This window comes from Lissotriton helveticus, chromosome 2_1, assembly GCF_964261635.1.
Source record: "Lissotriton helveticus chromosome 2_1, aLisHel1.1, whole genome shotgun sequence".
Lineage (NCBI taxonomy): Eukaryota > Metazoa > Chordata > Amphibia > Caudata > Salamandridae > Lissotriton > Lissotriton helveticus.
In genome coordinates this window covers 1,507,414,398-1,507,433,645 of record NC_136059.1, presented here as the reverse complement: position 1 = coordinate 1,507,433,645, position 19,248 = coordinate 1,507,414,398, and the positions used below count along the sequence as shown (strand labels likewise).

Below are 19,248 nucleotides of genomic sequence, written 5' to 3'. Positions count from 1 at the left end.
GTAAAACACCTGAAATTAGTGCATGATCTGAAATATCAATATTATGAATTACAGGATCAGAAAATGATTGAATTAATGAGTACAAAATAAACAATAGTCAATTCAACAGTAAGAATTATGAGGATTAGAGAAAATGTAAACTGTTTCTCTTTTGGGTGATGCATTTGCCAAATATCTACCAATTTTGTTGATTTAAAAAAGGATTTTGGAGTGAAATAAGTTTAGGGGACGTTATTTAGTTTGAGAATGTATATCCCAAAGGGGGTCAATATTAAGTTAAAATCATCACCAATTACCTCAGAAGTAAAGCTAGACCAGAGGCAAGATGGCCGCTGTAGCGCTGTAGGTGCAAGTCGCATCTAGACCCCTCTCTGACCCATGGAGATAACAGGATCCTGATCGGCTGCTAAAAGAAGCATGCAGTGGTGGTTACGCCGACAGATGCGGGAAGGGAATAGCGGTGTATTTCATTACCTTAAAAAAAGGTTACTGCAATGGAAATCACTCTTTAAGGAGTTCCGAAAGGCCTGCCCTCCTAAAATGGCAAATCGGGCGAAAGACAAACAAACAGTGGCTCTAAGTATCGGACCGGCAGAAGAGATAGCCCTGAAGGATCCGGGAAGGACTGGTACGATACCGAAGACCAAGAGGCCCCCACCCAGCAAACGCTCCACACCTACGATCTCGACGGCGGCCAAGGCACAGCAGCGCAAAATAGAGAAGGCTGCCGAGAAAGACAGAGGCAAGAATCTGATTCTAAATGATGACACGCGCAGCGGTAGTCACAGCGTGCAGCCTGGCCAAGCGGGAAAACTCACCACGGAGAGAAAGAAGGGCGATCCCTCCTTCCGTCAGCCCTCAGTAATCAAGATCTTCAGTAGCAAGGTACTCCCGCCAGCCCTAACGGAGGATGCAGAGACAGCCTTGGGTACGGAGAACTCTCTGGCAGGCGGACCTGGAGGCAGCGTCCTCGTGGACGCAAGCATAGGCGTTGCTAGGCAACCGACGCGAGCGGAGCAGGCGGAGCTCACGCTTACTGCGGAACAAGCTGCAAAGGAGTCAGCTACTGCCGGAGAGGAGGCTGGGCGGACGACCAGGGAAAAAGAGGTGAGAGTGTCAAAAGAGGTGATTGAAATTAAATCGTTAACCACAGACCCGCTATTAGAAGCGCTTCAAGAGGTGGAGGCAGGATTACTGCAAGGGCAAAAGGAGCAGCTGGGTGGTGGATATACGGAGAGCACAGAAAGCACAGAGGGAGCAGAGGGGGACAGAGAATTCTTCTCTGTTCCTGAAGGTTCAGACTCCATTATCACCAGCAGTGAAGAGGAGGGTGAAACGGGAGACTCATTCTCCAGCACTGATGATACAGGGGGCTCCAAAGAAAAAGACACACAGAAAAAACGCAGACCGACTAGTAGGAGAACAGGATCCCCCACAATAACGCACAAGAGTTCTCATAAAAAATTGATGTGGGACTATTCTGCTACTTCAAATCTCTACAAAGAGGATGGGCAAGACCCCCAGAGTGAGGATGGGAAACTAGACTTAATATTTACAACTTTAAAACAAATCCAAATGGAAGCCAGAGCAGAGAGTAGAAGAGCCAGGCATGATACGAAAAAAATTCAAGCCTCCATTAGGAGAATAAATAAAAAATATGAGGAAGTGAGCGAAAGAGTTACCGAAGTGGAAGAAAGAACTGGCAGGATTGAGGAGGAAGTGACGGACTGGCAGACTAACAGAGAAGAGCAATCAAAGGTGATGGAGGATCTGCAATGGAAGGTAGAGGATTTGGAGAATCGCCAGAGGCGAAATAACGCACGCCTTCTTGGAATAGAAGAAGGGACAGAGGGACAAGACCCCAGAGGCTTTGTGATAAAGTTGCTAAAAGGGGCCTTCCCGGAGACCCCATGGCAATGGGAACAAGAGGTGCAAAGAGCACATAGGTTTCCGCTCACGACAAAGGGGAAAAAAAGAGGGGATGGCTCACTTCCAAGAGCGATGTTAGTGTTCTTCGGGAACTTTCTGGCGAGACAAGAACTGATGGATAAGGCCAGACCTGACTCTAAAAAGACGGTGGATGGAACTACATTTTTTGCAAGACCGGACTTTTGCCACGTCACAGTGGAAAGGAGGTGGAGACTTAGGCAAATGATTGCAGCATTTCAGAGTCAAGGCGCTGAAGCCTATCTAATGTTTCCGGCAAAACTAAAAGTCATTGTTGGGGGCAGAGTCAGGATGTTCTTTTCAGAGATTAAGGCTGGAGAATATCTAGAAGAATTGAAAGAGATGAAGGGTAAAGGTGGAGCTAGTAGATAGTATTACCAAGTAGACATATGAGAATAGGGTGGGGTAGAGGGGTGAAAAGGTTAAAAAAAAAAAAGGAAAAGAAAAGCAGAGGAAATGAAACTAGGGAGGAAACAGTATTGCCTAAATAAAAACGGGTAAATTGGAAAACAATATAAAGACTAGGGAGAATAGGAGTTGTTTTGGGATTGGATTTTTCTTTGCCGGTGGGGTAGGGGAGGAGAGGGGGCGACGCTACAACGCACAGTGGGCACGCATAGGTCAGCTCTGACCTATTTGCCTGTCACAGGGGGGGGGGGTGCTGCAGGGGAGGGGGGGTACAGAAGGGGAGGGTGGTGGGGGGGCACGTTTTGTGTTTGGAATAAAAATACAGTACAGATTAATAAAAGTCATTACGCTTTCAAGAGGGAAATGCGGAAGTAATGAGAGTGGAAAGCTGGGAGAAAGGAAGGGGGGAAAAAAAAATATGGTAGATGGAGACTAAGATAATTACGCTGAATATATGTGGTCTGAACAACAGAGAAAAAAGACAAAAATTGGGAGCTCTACTGCGATTCTGGAAAATTGACATTGTCTGTCTGCAAGAAACACACATAGCCGTTAATGAGATTTATTTGTTGGAGCAAATGGGGTATGATGTTTTAGCTTATACAGGCCAGATAGAAAGGTGTAGGGGGGTTGCAGTGCTGGCAAGGAAAGGCTGCACAATAGTCAAAAGGAAAAAGGAGGACAGCGAAGGGAGGTGGGTGATGATTGAACTGGAAACAAATACATCTCGATTTACAATTATCTCTGTGTACGGCTCAAACGAGGACGATCCGGATGTTTTTGAATTTGCAGATAGAGAACTAGCAATATGGCCAGAGCCTGTGATATGCTGTGGTGATTTTAACATCAACGGGCTAAATGGTTTGTTTGAGCATGGGGAGAGTTACACGGGGAGGAAGAAAAAGGTATACAGATCATTACAAAATCTTGCTAGACACAATGCACTAAGTGATATGTGGGCGGAAAAAAACCCAATGGGGTCAGGTAGCACATTCTATTCTGCACCACATAAGTCGATAGCTAGACTGGATTATTTTCTTATTTCTAGCTCTCTTGTCGGTATCTCCAGTATAGATCGACTCCCTAGGATTGTGTCGGATCATAACCCCCTGGTTTTAAGTATAAGAACTGCTCAAGTTAAAGAGAGATTAAACTCTACCTGGACGTTTGAAAGAGGGCTATTAAAGGAGGAGGAATACATTATAAGCATGAAAGCTTGGATAAGGAATTTTTGGGACATTAATAGATACTCCACATCGGCAGATGTAGTATGGGATAGCTTCAAGGCAGGTATAAGGGGGGAGACACTAAGCTACACAATCGCTAGAAATAGAAGGGAGAAGGAGAAAACAGAGGAAGAGATTAGAATCCTTGCAACAATTGAAGAGGCTTTGGTAGAGGCAATTAGTAAGAGGGAACCTTTTGAATCAATATTACTTGAACTGGAAATTCAAAAAGCAGAAACAGGGGTCTCGCTAGCGCAGAAGCTAGCTAGGAATTACTTAGCAAAAAAAGAGTTGTGTTATGAATACAATGAAAGAGTAGGGCACCTCCTGGCAATAAGAACAAGACAAACGATGGCAGCAGGGGAAATAAAAGAAATCAGGGATAACACTGGGGCAATCGTGAATAAGGTTGAGGAGGTACAGGAGGTATTTAGGAGGTACTATGAGGTATTATACGAGAAAGATGAAAATACGAGCGAGTCTGAGTGTGAGGAAGAAAGTATGGCCTATTTAACTCCAAGACCACAGACAGAATTTAGTATAGAGCAGAGAGATAAATTAGACGAGGTGTTAACTCTTCAGGAAATCGGGGACGCTGTCTCCGACCTTCCAGCAGGTAAAGCAACAGGACAGGATCAGATACCCGTCGAGTTTTATAAGATCTTCTGGGACGTCATAGGTATAGATTTGTGGGCGATATGCTGTCTGGCACAGGGTGGTAGGATTGTTCCAAAGTCATGGTCGGGTGCAGACATCATTGTGTTATTAAAAAAGGATAAACCACCAACAGAGCCAGGGTCATATAGACCAATCACTCTACTTAATGCCGATGTGAAAATATACGCTAAGGCCCTCGCTAATAGATTGAGTAAGATCATTGAGAAAATGGTGTCCCCGGAACAACATGGGTTCATACCTGGTAAAGGGACTACCCAACATACCAGACAAATGATCACTGTCCTGGATGCAGCAGAGGCCTTGGGAGACCCAGTTGCAGCAATCTTTTTAGATGCCGAGAAGGCATTTGACAGGGTCTCCTGGGCCTACCTATGGAAAGCGATGGAGTGGGCGGGAATAGGTAAAGGATTTATGGCAGCAATCCAGGCTCTATACAGACAACCTACAGCTAGAATAAGAATAAATAAATCATTTTCGAAAACGGTACAGATTGGGAGGGGGACAAGACAGGGGTGTCCAGCTTCTCCGTTGCTGTTTGCCATCTATTTGGACCCCTATTTGAGAAGGTTAACAGCGAATTGTAGGATTAGACCTGTTACACTGCATGGGGAAGATTATAAATTATTTGCCTACGCAGACGATGTAGCGATTGTCACTCCAGAGCCAGCGCAAGCACTGATCGAAATTGAAGATGAGGCAAGGAAATTTGGTATATTCTCAGGATACCTAATAAACAAAGGGAAAACACAGATAGTGCAGAATAAGTATACCACCTTTAGTGATAGTAGAGTAGTTCAAGAAGCTACATACTTGGGAGTTAAGGTGACGGCCGATCTAGGGAAGCTGGTGGAAATAAACATGGGGCCATTATTAGGGAAAGTTAGGAGAAATTTGGAGAGGGTCAATAATCTACATCTGACTTTAATGGGGCGCATTAACTTTATTAAAATGGTCACATTCCCCAAATTTCTATATTTCTTTAGGGCGATTCCTTTACTGTTTGATGGGATATGGTTCAATAAAATAGAAGCAACACTGAATAGGTTAATATGGGCACAAGGCAAGACACGAAGAGCATACAGATTTCTGACACTACCACGGGAAAAGGGAGGTTGGGGGGCACCAGATTTCAGATTTTTATTATTGGGCTGCAGTACTGCAGTACTCTAAAGCGCTACTGGGTGGTGGATCTTTTCACGAGGAAGGGATAGGTATAGAGAATACTTATAAAGCACTATTAGGAGAAAGGGCTGAGAATGCCTTGGTTAATACAGTAGAGTTTACATATTTTAAGCATACTAGATTTAAAACCCTGGAGGCAGTATATAAAATTTGGAGGGTTATTATGAAAAGAGTAGGGCTAGGCAGATTTAACAGATATCTGAGGCTATACCTAAATGCTGATTTACCAACAGAAATTTTTTGGGATAACACAATGAAAACCTGGAATGACAAAGGGGTTAAGAAAATAGGCGATTTGATGGATGGGGAAGGGGATTTTTTGTTATTTCAAGATATCCAACATAGATTTGAAATACCTGGAAATAATTTCTTTAAATACCTACAAATAAGAAGCTACTTCCATCTAAAAAAGGGGGGACCAGCAGGTATGTCAAGTTGTAGGATTATGGAATACCTAGGGAGTGGTCTACGGGGTTCAATCAGACAATTGTACATAGAATTACAGGAATATAAAGCCGATGACAGGGAGAAATTTAGTAAGAAATGGATTGAGCAAGTTGGGGCTCACCCGGAAGCTTTGCAAGCCTCCTTAGACTTTGGAAGAACTATACTTTGTTCTGCTACACTGCAAACACAACATTATAAAACTATTTTTTCGTTATATCACACACCAGCCAGAATAGCACAATGGGGGGGCAACACTGGTATAACTTGTCCACGGTGTGACGCAACGAATGCTAATATTACGCATATGTTCTGCCAGTGCCCTCAGTTATGCACACTAAAAATTGCAATAGAGGAGTTCTTGGTGAAATCTTTAAGCTTGAAGGTAAAACTCACAGACGAGCTGATAATATTAGGAATTAGCATAGGCGATAATAACAACTATCCCGAATTCGTATTTTTGGCCACAGCAGTGTACAGATTAATTATTGCGAAAGCCTGGAAAGATAAATCTGCACCACTATTTCATATCTGGATGGCTAGGCTACTGCATATATACAATCTGGAGAAAGCCATTTATGATAGGAAAGGCAAAAGGGCAAGAATACTGGGGGGGAAGATATGGCGCCCCATAGAAGAGTGGAAGAATAGCAAGACGTGAATTGGGTTTCTGTGCTCATTTTTTCAGGAACACTCTTTGTTTGGAATTATTGTGTTGTACTTCTTTAGGTCTCGTTTTTTTTCTTTTTTCATGGCTTTGATTGTATGACTGTATAATTGTAAGAAAATTCTGTACTGTATATACTGTAATGTAATTTACGGAAAAAATGGGGGAGAAAATAAAAAATAAAAAAAAATAAAAAAAGAAGTAAAGCTAGACCAAAATTTAGAATCATTTGTCGGAACATATATTTTAATTAGATGAAAAATGGTGGTATCAATTTTAATTTTTGCTATGATATATCGACCTCAGAACCAGACGTTTGACCCTGGGGGTTTGAAGGGTGACTGCCACCTTGTTCTGGGGCTTTGGAGATGAACCTACACACACCCTCTGGCTCAGTTTGCTCTGTGTCCACTATGACACAGATCATGTGAGAGAGGTTTTATTTTGTCACATGAAGAGAATTTGCAAAATGGGAAAAGAAATAGACACGTTGAAAAAATCTTTTCCTGAGTATAGCGGAACATCATGTCCTTACAAACATTAGTATTCAATTAAGATCATTGAGCACCTGAGAGGGGTTGGGGCGTAACAAAGGGTTTGGCAAAACCTTTGATCTTGGTCAGGCCTCACTAAGCTATGTTGCCCTGCCAATCCGGTTTCATCTGGTTGTGTACAGTTGTTAGTAACGGATGCTTGTATGCATCAAGTAAGTGGCAGTGATTTCATGATTATTAAGGGTTACTGACCTTCATTAAATTTGGCCTGAGTTGGTCAGTGGCAGGGTTATTGTCTGTCAAGACCTACACAAAGGTGGCACTTTACTTATTCTTTATTGGTTTTATGGTTTTACAGTACATACATGAGATAATCAAGTGCTTGTGTCCTGACGTCACAGTGCTGCAGTTCTTTCATTTATTATTATTTTTTTGTTGTTCATCCCCTTCAGCTGTTCACTGGTTCACCCCTAGACTGTAGCCACTACACTGCAAACCACTCTGGATTAAAGCTACAGGAATGAGTAGTAGCAGCTCTGTATTGAAAGTTTTTTAATGATCGTTTTGTGCTTGAGGAGTCCTTCATGAAACAGATGAGATTATTTACTTTGGGCAGTTGGTGAGTGTGCTGTGGTGCGGTTGCTGTTGTCATGCAATTACAATGAGGTTATCTGCAATTCATGTCATGAGTAGTTTTCCTCAGGCTGCTTTTGGCACATTTGTGCAATACTTATATAGTATTCATCTATACTAAACCCAGCTCCTTATCTTGCAGTATTTAAGGTAACCCCCCAAGATGCAGCGTTGTTGTTGAATCGCCAGCAACCTTCAACCCCCCAAACGTCAGACGGAGTTGTTCGTCTCCGTGGCCTTCCATACAGCTGCACGGAAGAAGACATTGTACAGTTCTTCACAGGTGTGCCTTTTTAATTTTTTGTGACTGTAGACCACTTCAAGTAATGTAGCCGATATGATGGTGTGCAAGATACTTTAATTTTAATCTTAATATATTGAAACATTCTCGTTGTAAAGGAGCGATGTCATTATGTTAAGTGTTATTTTCACCATTAGGTCATGGCTTTTATGTAATGATCTTTTAATAAAAATTGTTGAATTTCCATTTCCATTCCAACCCTCCCAAAACACCTGTATTCAATGTACAGAAGCAGAACATGTTCCAAAGTGGGCAATGGCAAATCCATAGTTATGGTTCACCCTGCTAGTCCATCGGGCAAGCATTTTTTGATCATTAGTAGCGTTTGCGCTGGTTAATGAAAGTGTATTAACCCTAACAAAAAAGCGAATGCACTCAAGTTTGATGTTTGCACAGTTGCGTTCAAATGGAGGTGAGGCGTTCAAGACTGGAGGAGGGATCCTATATATGTATTGATAACCAACAGCTGAGGTGCAGCTCACGTGCCTCTTGCGTACTCCCCAGGTGTGCTCAATGGCCGGGGAGCAGACTTTGTGCACACTATAAATTCTCACCAAGGTGTGTGGCATCTATGGGTCACCTGTGCATGAGTGATTAGGTATCTAATTTTGGTATCTTGGATTACAGCGGCACAGGACACAACAAATGCACAGTGGCCCCCTGGACTCCCCTCAAAGAGCGCGAGGCGAAAAAGTACATATGTATGCTGTTTATGCCCAAGAGAAAGGCAGAAAAAAATCTCCATAGACCATGTTTCCCCGTCGTACATAGGAAAAAATCCTAATTGGGAGTATACATGATCCTTTGAGAAAAGAGAAGGAACTCTGCGTGAGTCTACTTTAATCAAGCACAGCGAGAGTGAAATAAAACTGCTTTCCCTGAAGAGTAAGTAGAACATGCATCACAAGCAGTTTTGGAATTGGCAGAAAATTTACTCCAGAAAACACCCATAAATAGTGGGTCAATATGTGGCAGAGGAAGGAGGTTGTAGTGTGGAGGAGCTGAGTCAAGTTCAAGTCAAGTTCAAAAGCTTTTATTCGATTTGTACATACAAATCATACAAGCATAATAAGATACATAATTTAAAATATTAAATCACCACATGGACACAAATAAGAAAAAGGAGTAGGAAAATGTGCAAACGGCTAGTGTGCAACAGTTAAAAATTATTCTTTCCTTTTAAAATCAACAAACTGTTACGATAATACAAAACATTCATAGGTGTACAGACAGGAAATCGATAAGGTATACTTGATAGACAATTTCCTGGCAGCTGTACATTTCGGTAAAATAATTCCGGTAAAATGATTCTGGACATTTTTAGACTAGCATAAAAATGATTTAAAGTAAAAGAAAGGGGAGACCATACAATACATACTGTGGACATCAACGAGTAAAATTATACCTTAATTACAAAGATTAATATAAAACTTGGAAACATACATATACAGACAGGGATGTAAAAGGTAATAGCAGCATAATACAATTCCTGGCAGCTGTATAACATGGGTACAGACAGGTAAGTATAAAAGATTTTACAGTACGATACTTTTCCTGGCAGCTGTACACTTCAAAATGTAGGTGGCCAAAAAGAAACAAATATCCTCATTCTCCAGTGAGGATAAAAGTATCAATGCAGTTTTTGTGGTACGGATATTATACTTTATAAAAATCGGTTTAAGGTATTTTATCCTAAGGAAATGAAAAAATTTACAAAAAAGTAGAAAATGGCAACAACTCTGACGAGAAGTACTGTCACACGGGCAGAGTGTCTCTGATCTGGCTTTCGGGTTTGGGAATGCAACCAGATGGTGAACAATACCCAATCTGACACGTGTTAATACATATTGGTGAGAGGGACGAGTCACGTACACAAGGTAAGGTTGAAACCCCGAGGTTAAATTCAGGTCCTTGTAAAATTTCACGGTGGTTAAATTACCAAAAATTTTATCTCGCTCTGCCTTTTGAAAATTTAGAAACGTTGCCTTAATTTCTTTTTTGGGAATAGAAACAACCTCTTCTGGCTCAAGAAACACATCGATATTAAAAAGAAGAAGATACCAGCGGTGAATGTATCTCAACCACTGTATGCGTGAAGAGTGGTCCAAACCTATACAGTCAAGAATAATATCTTGAGTGAATCGAGTCTCTGGCTTAGCCCAAATAGAACGCCACAATAAAAGTGGCCGAACTGCTGCTAAGTCAGAAATAAACTCGACCCCGACCTCTTCGTGGATCAGTTGGACAGAGGCAGAAGGGGGGACACATAACAACCTCCTTAAAAACTTGTTTCTCACCAAGGTGTGTGGCATCTATGGGTCACCTGTGCATGAGTGATTAGGTATCTAATTTTGGTATCTTGGATTACAGCGGCACAGGACACAACAAATGCACAGTGGCCCCCTGGACTCCCCTCAAAGAGCGCGAGGCGAAAAAGTACATATGTATGCTGTTTATGCCCAAGAGAAAGGCAGAAAAAAATCTCCATAGACCATGTTTCCCCGTCGTACATAGGAAAAAATCCTAATTGGGAGTATACATGATCCTTTGAGAAAAGAGAAGGAACTCTGCGTGAGTCTACTTTAATCAAGCACAGCGAGAGTGAAATAAAACTGCTTTCCCTGAAGAGTAAGTAGAACATGCATCACAAGCAGTTTTGGAATTGGCAGAAAATTTACTCCAGAAAACACCCATAAATAGTGGGTCAATATGTGGCAGAGGAAGGAGGTTGTAGTGTGGAGGAGCTGAGTCATAAAAAGGAGAGTCTGACAGTAATGTTAAACGTTCATTTAAAAAAAAAGTCTGCTGCAAAGAAGTTGGCACCAAGGACAAATGTGACAGTAAATCTGTTCTGGCTTACTTAAATGGTCATAAAGAGGCTGCATTTTTTGACAGGTTTAGGTCACCTGCTGAGGAGATCTTTGTATGCCCAGCAGTTTATGGTAATTATAACTGTAAGATAACTCTAGTATTTAATGCAGTTCCGGAAGAGTTCTTCGTTTTGTCCAGCGACCATTTCGACTCCTAAAGTAGCATAGAGTGGTAATGTGCCTGTTGCAAAAAACATTGTGTAACATGCAGATAACAGATTTGTATTTTATGTGGATAGGAAAGTGGATTACTACTACTGCAACAGATCCTTGGGTTACTTCCAATTCATAAATTGTAGTGAGCTGTATACTGGCACCAAAGAGCTGCGTGCAAACTGCAAGTCATGGATTTATATTCGTGTTAAATATTTTTGCCATTATTCTAAGTTTGCAAAGAAGGGTTCTTTGAGTAGTAATAAAGTCTTGTTTTGCAGCGTGAAGTTTTCTGGATTCACATGCTGTGCATTATTCCGCCATCTACTGGTTGGGTCCGGAATAGTCTCTGTTTTTGGTTTTTAGGTCTCGCTGAGCCAGCGCATGCGTTGCACTGTGAGAAATTGCGTGAGTGGCTTTTTGAAAGTGCTACCAGAGGCTTTTGCTGGCCTCAAGCTTGCGTTCACGTGCGCAGCAGCCATGTGGGTTTCTGTCAAAGCTCATTAAGCCTTGCGTGCCTCTCTCCATCCTGCATGGTTTTTATCCCTTCTAATTGACTTCTTTACTGTGTCTTCTTATTTTTATTCGCACTAAACAGCCACCAGATGGCACTGGTGACTTGTATTTCCTTTTTGGCAGCGCTCTGTATTAATTTAAATATAAAGTCTTGCTGTATCGTCCGATGTATACGGAGAATTCAGCTTTTCAGAAAATTCAATTTAAACATTGCTGTGTGAATTTGTCATTACTCTGTTCTTATATAAACAGTTGTAAATATGGTAACCAACTGGTAAAGTTTCCTGTCTTCAAAAGAAACTAACGTTTGTTTTTCCCCAAAATAGCATTATTGCAACAACATTGCGAAATGAATGACCAAAGTAAAACAAGAAATCGTGTCTACTCGATATTTTGTTAAATACAAACAACCCATTCTTTTACTCTCAGTAAATGTTTCATGACAAACTAAAGCATCGCCCGTCCAAGATGTCTTTCGCAATTGCTCTTATAGCTCTAGTTAAAAGGGAAAAATGACTACAGGTGTAAACTAAACATGTTCGTCTCAAACTGAGAGCACACTTTAGAGTGGTGTTATTAATATTTACTGACGGTACTCGTACTCATAAAAGTTCGATGTTGAATATTGTTATTTATATTTTGAAACACAATCATGAAAACATGGATATTTTGTACCAGAGTAGTACATAACAGTTTTCAAAACGTGTTACAAATTGCAAACCATGCTTAACTATCTAAAATGGGATAGGCGTGTTATATGAAGTTCTAAATAACAAGTCGGATTTTGTGAGTGTTACTGGTGTGTTAGGCACTCCGATTTTACATCTGGGAAACACAGTTTTAATATTGGTGGGTTTATAAAGCTGTACTCGCAAATTGTTTTGACATAGGGGAAAATCTATCCTTTGTTCCATTCCTGTACATGCAGTTGGTCTTTTATGCATTTTAAAAGCTGACTGCAAATCTGTTCTGGCAGACTTAGTGGATAATAGACATGCTGCATTTATAATATATTTTGGGTTTAGGACAGCTGCCGTGGAGATCTTGGAGTATGCAGAAATTTCCAGAGTATGGTAACGCAAAGATAATCATAGTGTAGACTGCACTTGATATAGAGCTCTGCAAGCTTTCTTATGACAGGTGTGACTCATGAAATAGCATGACAGTGATAACATAACGTGTAACCTGCAAATCACTGATGTGTATTCTATATTGAGAGCTTAGTGAGTTACTGCTTTTGTCACAGAGACACCCATGCTACCTGCTGCTCATGCATTGTAACCCTTGTTATATAACACAGCATGTTATAAACCGCTATCTAAGAACCGTCTGCAAATTTATAATACAACACTTTTCATTTATTTAACTATTACGTCTGCCTTAGACGTTCAGCAGTCCAAAACAATGTCTATATAGTTCAACAATTGGACATCGCGTGCTTCAAGCATCAACCAACCTCCGTACCCCATGAGATTTTTCAAGATCAATAAAAATATTTAAACTTGAAATCATATTTTCCTCTCTCCATCCTTTAGTTTGTGTTGCCTTTACCCACCCTCTCTCACCCGCCATCTGTGTGCCTTTGCCCTCCTTCCTCCTCTCTTTTACTCCTGTGACTTTTGCCCAATGGCGGCCGCCATGAATAAAGGGTGGTGAGGCGGGAGGGGGAGCGCAGGAGGGGTCGCCCGGTTGGTCGCTTGGGGGTTTTAGAAATAATATATTATTTTAAAATAAAAACTTACCTTCAGCCGACATCCCCCTCCAGTGTCGCGCCGCCTCTCTTCTTCTTCCTTCAGATTCAGCCTCTGGGATAGACTCCCATCGAAACCTCCGTGCTTAGTGTTTAGCCATGCAGCAGTTGATGTAAGGATATTGTGCTGCATAACTAAATACTTATAAGGTCCCAAAAGCGAGACCTATTGGCTATGCCAATGCTTGTTTTTCTTCTTGTTTTGGGCGCTGTCGACCACCATTTGGTGCGAGGTGTGACGTCAGACGGCGCTCTGGAGGTCGTTGTGCGTGGTAGCCATCCTCAGATTCTTTTTCTCGCCGTTGGGTCTGGAAGCAAGCAGGAAGCTCTGAAGTTTTTTCAGGATATCCCAGAAAAATAAAAGGAAAAGCCGAAAAGTTTGATTGAACTCCATCGATTGACACCGCGACCGGCGATCAGAACGGTGCTCCGGAATCGACACGACAGAAGACCTCTAAGGTCCACAAATGGCAAGGTTGGGGCTATTGAAAATACCCCCTTCAAGTTCTGCCGCGAGTGCCACCACAAGTTCGGACAACGCGACCCACACGACGTGTGCAACCTCTGCCTACGCAAGGACCATAAAGACAAAGACAAGGACTGTGAGGCCTGTGTGACGTGCCTGCCGAAAACACTCAGGACTCCCCGAAAGCAGAGAGAGGCCCACTACGCCACGATGTCTCAGACCGCAAAGAAAAATTCCCTTAAGGACCTGGGCCTTTCCAGTGATTATGAAGACCAAGGAATGCCAGGAGAATCGACGCACTAGGGATCGAAATTCTGGCAGTAGACTCTGAAAAACACAACGCCCACAAGAAGGCGACCGACACTGTGAAGAAGACTGATAAGGTAAGACACCATACACATCCGTCGGAACCGAAGGGCCACATTAGTAAGGTGTAACCTAAGGCAGCCCGGCGCCGAATAAAAAGGTGATCAAAGGTCAGCCGCGATCTAAGCAACCCACAGAACCTTGCGAAAGGACACCGAAGAGGGAAAATCGCATAAGATGCTGAAACTTAGGGTCGAACACGACCCCCAGCCCCCCCCCCCCCCCAGAAGGGAAGCGCAACCCCCTCTAAACCAGACGCAGGCACGACCAAGAAGAGAAAGTCTCCGGCCTCCGACAGAACTCTTGTGGTTGAAAAGAAGAGGAAACGACTGAAGGCCGAAATGGCGACGCTCCTTCAGAAAAAGGAGTTTGACGCATCATTAACAGACTTCTGGATTCTGACAGTCCCACTCACCGAACGAGACAAAGTTGACGCCCAAGAAGCGGAAGACGCGGAAGGGGAAGAAAAAGATATTCTCTAATCACCTCCAACCCCCAAACCTCGCAAGGAAGACCCCGAGGACTATGTAGACTCACCTGAAGACGAGGAAGCCTCTTAAAATTTTAAGGACACATGGAACGACCTCGACACCGAAAGTCCCGAAGAGGAAATATGCTGCTGTCCATCGAAGGCATCACCACCAGATGATATAGCCTTCTACAACGGGCTAGTTAAAAGGGCAGCAGATACTTTCGGAGTCTCCCTAGAAGAGGAAAAGGGAGACACCGGTTTCCCTTTAGAAACACACGCCCTTGCCAACAAGGGGACACAATATGTGCCAATGCTACCAAGCATCCTAGGCCAGGGAAAATAAGCCTTTAAGTAACCAGCCTCAAGCAAAGGGGTAACACCAAGCATCGAGAAAAAGTACAAGTCTTCCTCCAAGGACCCTAAATATATTCGGGGGAATACCGTGCCCGGCACCATCATCGTTGCCACAGCCAGGAGAAGAGCTAATGCACTCTCTAACACTGGACCTCCACCAGAGAAATAAAGTAAGGGAAGAAAAATAAAGGAGGAGGCAGCAACGCAGTGGTGCATCGCAAACTCCGATGCCCTAGTGAACAGGTACGGACACCAGCAGTGGGATGACATAAAGGAGCTCATCAATAAACTCCCCGAGGAGGACAAGAATGGAGCAAAATCCATTGTCCAAGAAGGCAGAAACATTGCCAACACATGCCTTAAATCTGCCCTAGATGCAGCAGACACTGCCAGTAGAAAAATGTGCACAGGCACCACCCTAAAAAGATATGCCTGGTTTAGGATTTCAGGTTTCAAGCAAGAGGTACAAACCTCCATCAACAGGCCTTTCACAGGGGATGCAATGTTTGGAAAGGAGGTAGACTTATCCCTCCAACAAATCAAAAAAAATAATGAAACTGCAAGAGCAATGGGAGCCCTGAGGCAAAGGGGTACCTTCAAAAGAGTTTGCTTCAACAACAGGAAGCCCTCTGGAAGAGGTACATTTGGTCATGGACAGCAAATGTCACAACAACAACAGGGCCAAGGAAATGAACAACAAACCAACCAACAAACAGGGTACCAAGGTTCGCAACAACAACCAAAGCAGCCCTTTTGAGGAAGGGGCAGGGGCCAGTCCTCTAAAGGAAGAGGAAATGGCTCTAATTTTCTCCCACACGGAGAGGGACCCACACCAAACACCAGTGGGGGGGGGAGAATATCCCAATTCTTACAACAGTGGCAAAAAATCACAACAGACATTTGGATATTAAATCTGGTAAAGTATGGGTATTGCATAGAACTAACAAAAACACCACCTGCAAAACCACCAAGAATGAGAACATTCCTAAAATCAGAACTCTTACAGTTAAATTCAGAGATCAAAAACCTACTCCAAAAACAAGCAATAGAATTAGTACCAAAACAAGAGATTTTCAAAGGAAAATACTCACCATACTTCCTGGTCCCCGAACAGGACCTTTCACTAAGGCCAATCCTGGACCTAAGGTTCATGAACAAGTTTATTTTAACGCAACATTTCAAGATGCCTACTCTCCAGGACATAATCCCTCAAATCCAAAGGGGAGATTACATGGCAACAATAGACCTCAAAGACGCCTACCTACACATTCCTATGAACGAAAAATACAAAGTTTCAACGGTTCCTACACAAGGGAACACACTATCAGTTCAAAATACCCCCATTCGGAATAAAGTCAGCAACACGTGTCTTCACCAAGTACCTAGCCGCAGTGGCGGCACACCTGCGAAAGGAGGGAATACACGTTCACTCCTACCTGGACAACTGGCTGATAAGGGCAAGCACAAAACAGAAATGCCTCAGCCACGTTCAAATAGCTAGCCACACGCTGCAGGGTATAGGTTTCTCAATCAGCTACCAGAAATCATCCACAAGGCCAGTAAAAGAAAAAACTTTCCTAGGTGCAAGACTAAACTCGAACGTGCAGCGTACCTGATGCAGAAAAGGATACAAGTGAAAAAACAAGAAACTTCCGTCTACCAGAAGGGTTAATCTCTGACAGTGAGGATAGTCTTGAAACTTATGGGCATGATGGCATCATGCATCCCACTCATTCCTCATGTCCTCCTACATATGCGCTCATTCCAGGAATGGCTTACCAACAATTGGTCTCAAGTCACAGGGAGTTGGGAGGATCTTGTGGTTGTTACACACAAGCTGCAAGCAGAGATGCAATGGTGGGCATCCAACAACATAACACAAGGCAGACCCTTCAGGAGCCCAACTCCTTCTGTGACAATCACTGCAGACGCATCCCTCAACAGATGGGGAGCGCACTTCAAACAACTGAAGGTACGTGGTCAGTGGAACAAACAAGATTCCATAAAACACCAACTACCTGGAAATGAAAACTCTGTTTCTAGCACTGAAAGCGTTCCAGAAACACATTCAAGGGAAAACGGTTTTGAACCAAATGGACACCACCACCACCACAATGTTCTACCTCAACAAACAGGGAGGTATGAAATCATTCCCACTGAGCCAACTAGCACAGGATATCTGGCAAAGGGCAGTATCACAAGTAATCAATCGGCAAACAGTACACTTACCGGGAGTATACAACACAACAGAAGGTCAGCTGAGCAGACAAAACAACTGCTCCCACAAATGGGAGTTGAAACACAGAACAGTACATTACAACTTCAATCTCTGGGGAACACCAGTGATGGACCTTTTTGCAACAATACAGAACAAGAAATGCCAGTTCTTTGCCTTAAGGCTTCCTCACCACCTGTAAAAAGGGAATGTCCTATTGCTAAACTGGTCAGGGACAATTGCATACGCCTTTCCACCAATACCCCTAATCCAAAGAGTAATGTATAATAAGAAATCAGCACCCATCCAGAAAGTATTGTCTTTATAGTCTCAAATGTCCACAGTACATACAAAAATGCACAATCTTGTGAAAAAAAGTTCCAGATTCTTGCAGAGTTTCTTGTTCAGGTTCTTTATTATAATATTTCAGCACAAGAAAAATCCAAGAACACAAATGGATTTACTTCTTAGCCAACGCGTTTCGTCTCTACAATGAGACTTCTTCAGGGCTAAGGATAAAACATACCATAATTAGACACTATACATCACTTACATATACAATTGAATTAAAGTTAAAAAATCTACAGAAACCACCCAAAATTGTGTACCCAATTTACCCAAGTTGGCCAATGAATTAAATTCAAAAGAATTTTTTTTGCAGAAGAAGAAAAAAGATTGATTAAACAAACAGAACAGAAGGAAGCACTGTTCTTTAAGAGGACCCCACTTATTCCACTATGTTGCTCACCAAGAGTCTTATGTCTGTGTACAAGGTTTACAGGAAACTAATAAAGTTACAATACAAAACAAGATTACACGACCAAAAAAACAACAACAAATAAGCATGGACCAGTGGCATACCTTCAATGGAAAAATGGTAATCATACATCAATAAATCACAGTAAATTTCCTCTAAAACAGCATATTAAGGTAATTTCTAGAAAATGCAAAACAAAAACGATTTCAACTTTAGATTATATAACAGAAAAAAGAGAAGTCAAGCACAAAAATGATAACATTTAAGTAGCAATATTGTTCTGAAAAGACTATCCATTGTTACCTATTAAAAAACTTTGGAGTGTCTGATTGTTTGTGAGCATCAAATATCAGCCTGGATTCAAGACATTCTATTTTCAGTTTATTAACTGATTCTCCTTAAACGGTGCATTGTTATCCAAGTAACCGCCTAGCCTTGTAACCAAAAATCTTTTGATAACCATGAATGAAACCCAGGTTATTTTTTAGATGATATGGGACACTGTAGTGTCCCTTATGGCTGTATTGCTGTTATGCCTGAGTAACATATTTTGCACTGGATAAAATCCTGCATAATATATTACAAAAAGACTATATGATTACCTCTTTGTTCTGACGAGAAATGTTCAAGAGGACAGAACCCATACAAAGTCAGGATTCCCTGTCTGTTAGGTAGCTGTATTGCTTACACTGAAAATAAATACCATATTAACATCAGTATCATGATATTACTCATTGAACTAAGATGGAAAGTTTTTAGGTCATATAGTCAATAAACACATCCAAAATTAGAAAACTACCTGTTTTCGCTGTGCTTACTCTTAGTAGTCTGAACATGATTCATAGAAAAAACAGAAACGAAAAAATGTGTTTTAGTCATTGTGAGTATATATAATATGCTGGTTATTTCACAATTCTTAATTTAAGTCATCTATAAAAGCTCAAAAATTCACAGATTCAGGCCTTCAAAGTTAAACATGACATCCTTACTTTACAATACTAGAGTCACGGACTGATTGCACTTAGACCTAGTATCTTATAGGAAATTCTCTAACAAAACACAACCTTCAATGCATTTTATATAACCCATATTCTATTAAGTACCAACATTGAACGTGATTTTATCATTCTCCTTCAGTTATATGCAGTATATCAATTCAAAGTTGCCTCCAAAGGATGCTGTAGAGAATAAGAAAAATTGGGAAAGCTACTATCTGGTCCATTAACTAAATACAACAAGTATATGAACTTTTAGAATAGCAAAGGATTTGCAAAATAAGGGTAAATCCTGAAAGAGATTTAATAAAAGAGGATTTAAGCAAAATTTAACTTAAGTAAAGTTAACCAACC

At 41.8% G+C, this 19,248-nt stretch overlaps 1 protein-coding gene across 1 annotated transcript in view; it reads left to right on the top strand.

Moving 5' to 3' along the window:
• The window catches only part of GRSF1 (G-rich RNA sequence binding factor 1), a 324,061-nt gene that overhangs the window by 119,539 nt on the left and 185,274 nt on the right, over nt 1-19,248 (top strand). Inside the window, exon 4 of the mRNA XM_078676404.1 lies at nt 7,822-7,962. Coding sequence (XP_078532530.1) covers nt 7,822-7,962 — 141 coding nt within the window. The remainder of the gene's footprint in view (nt 1-7,821; nt 7,963-19,248) is intronic.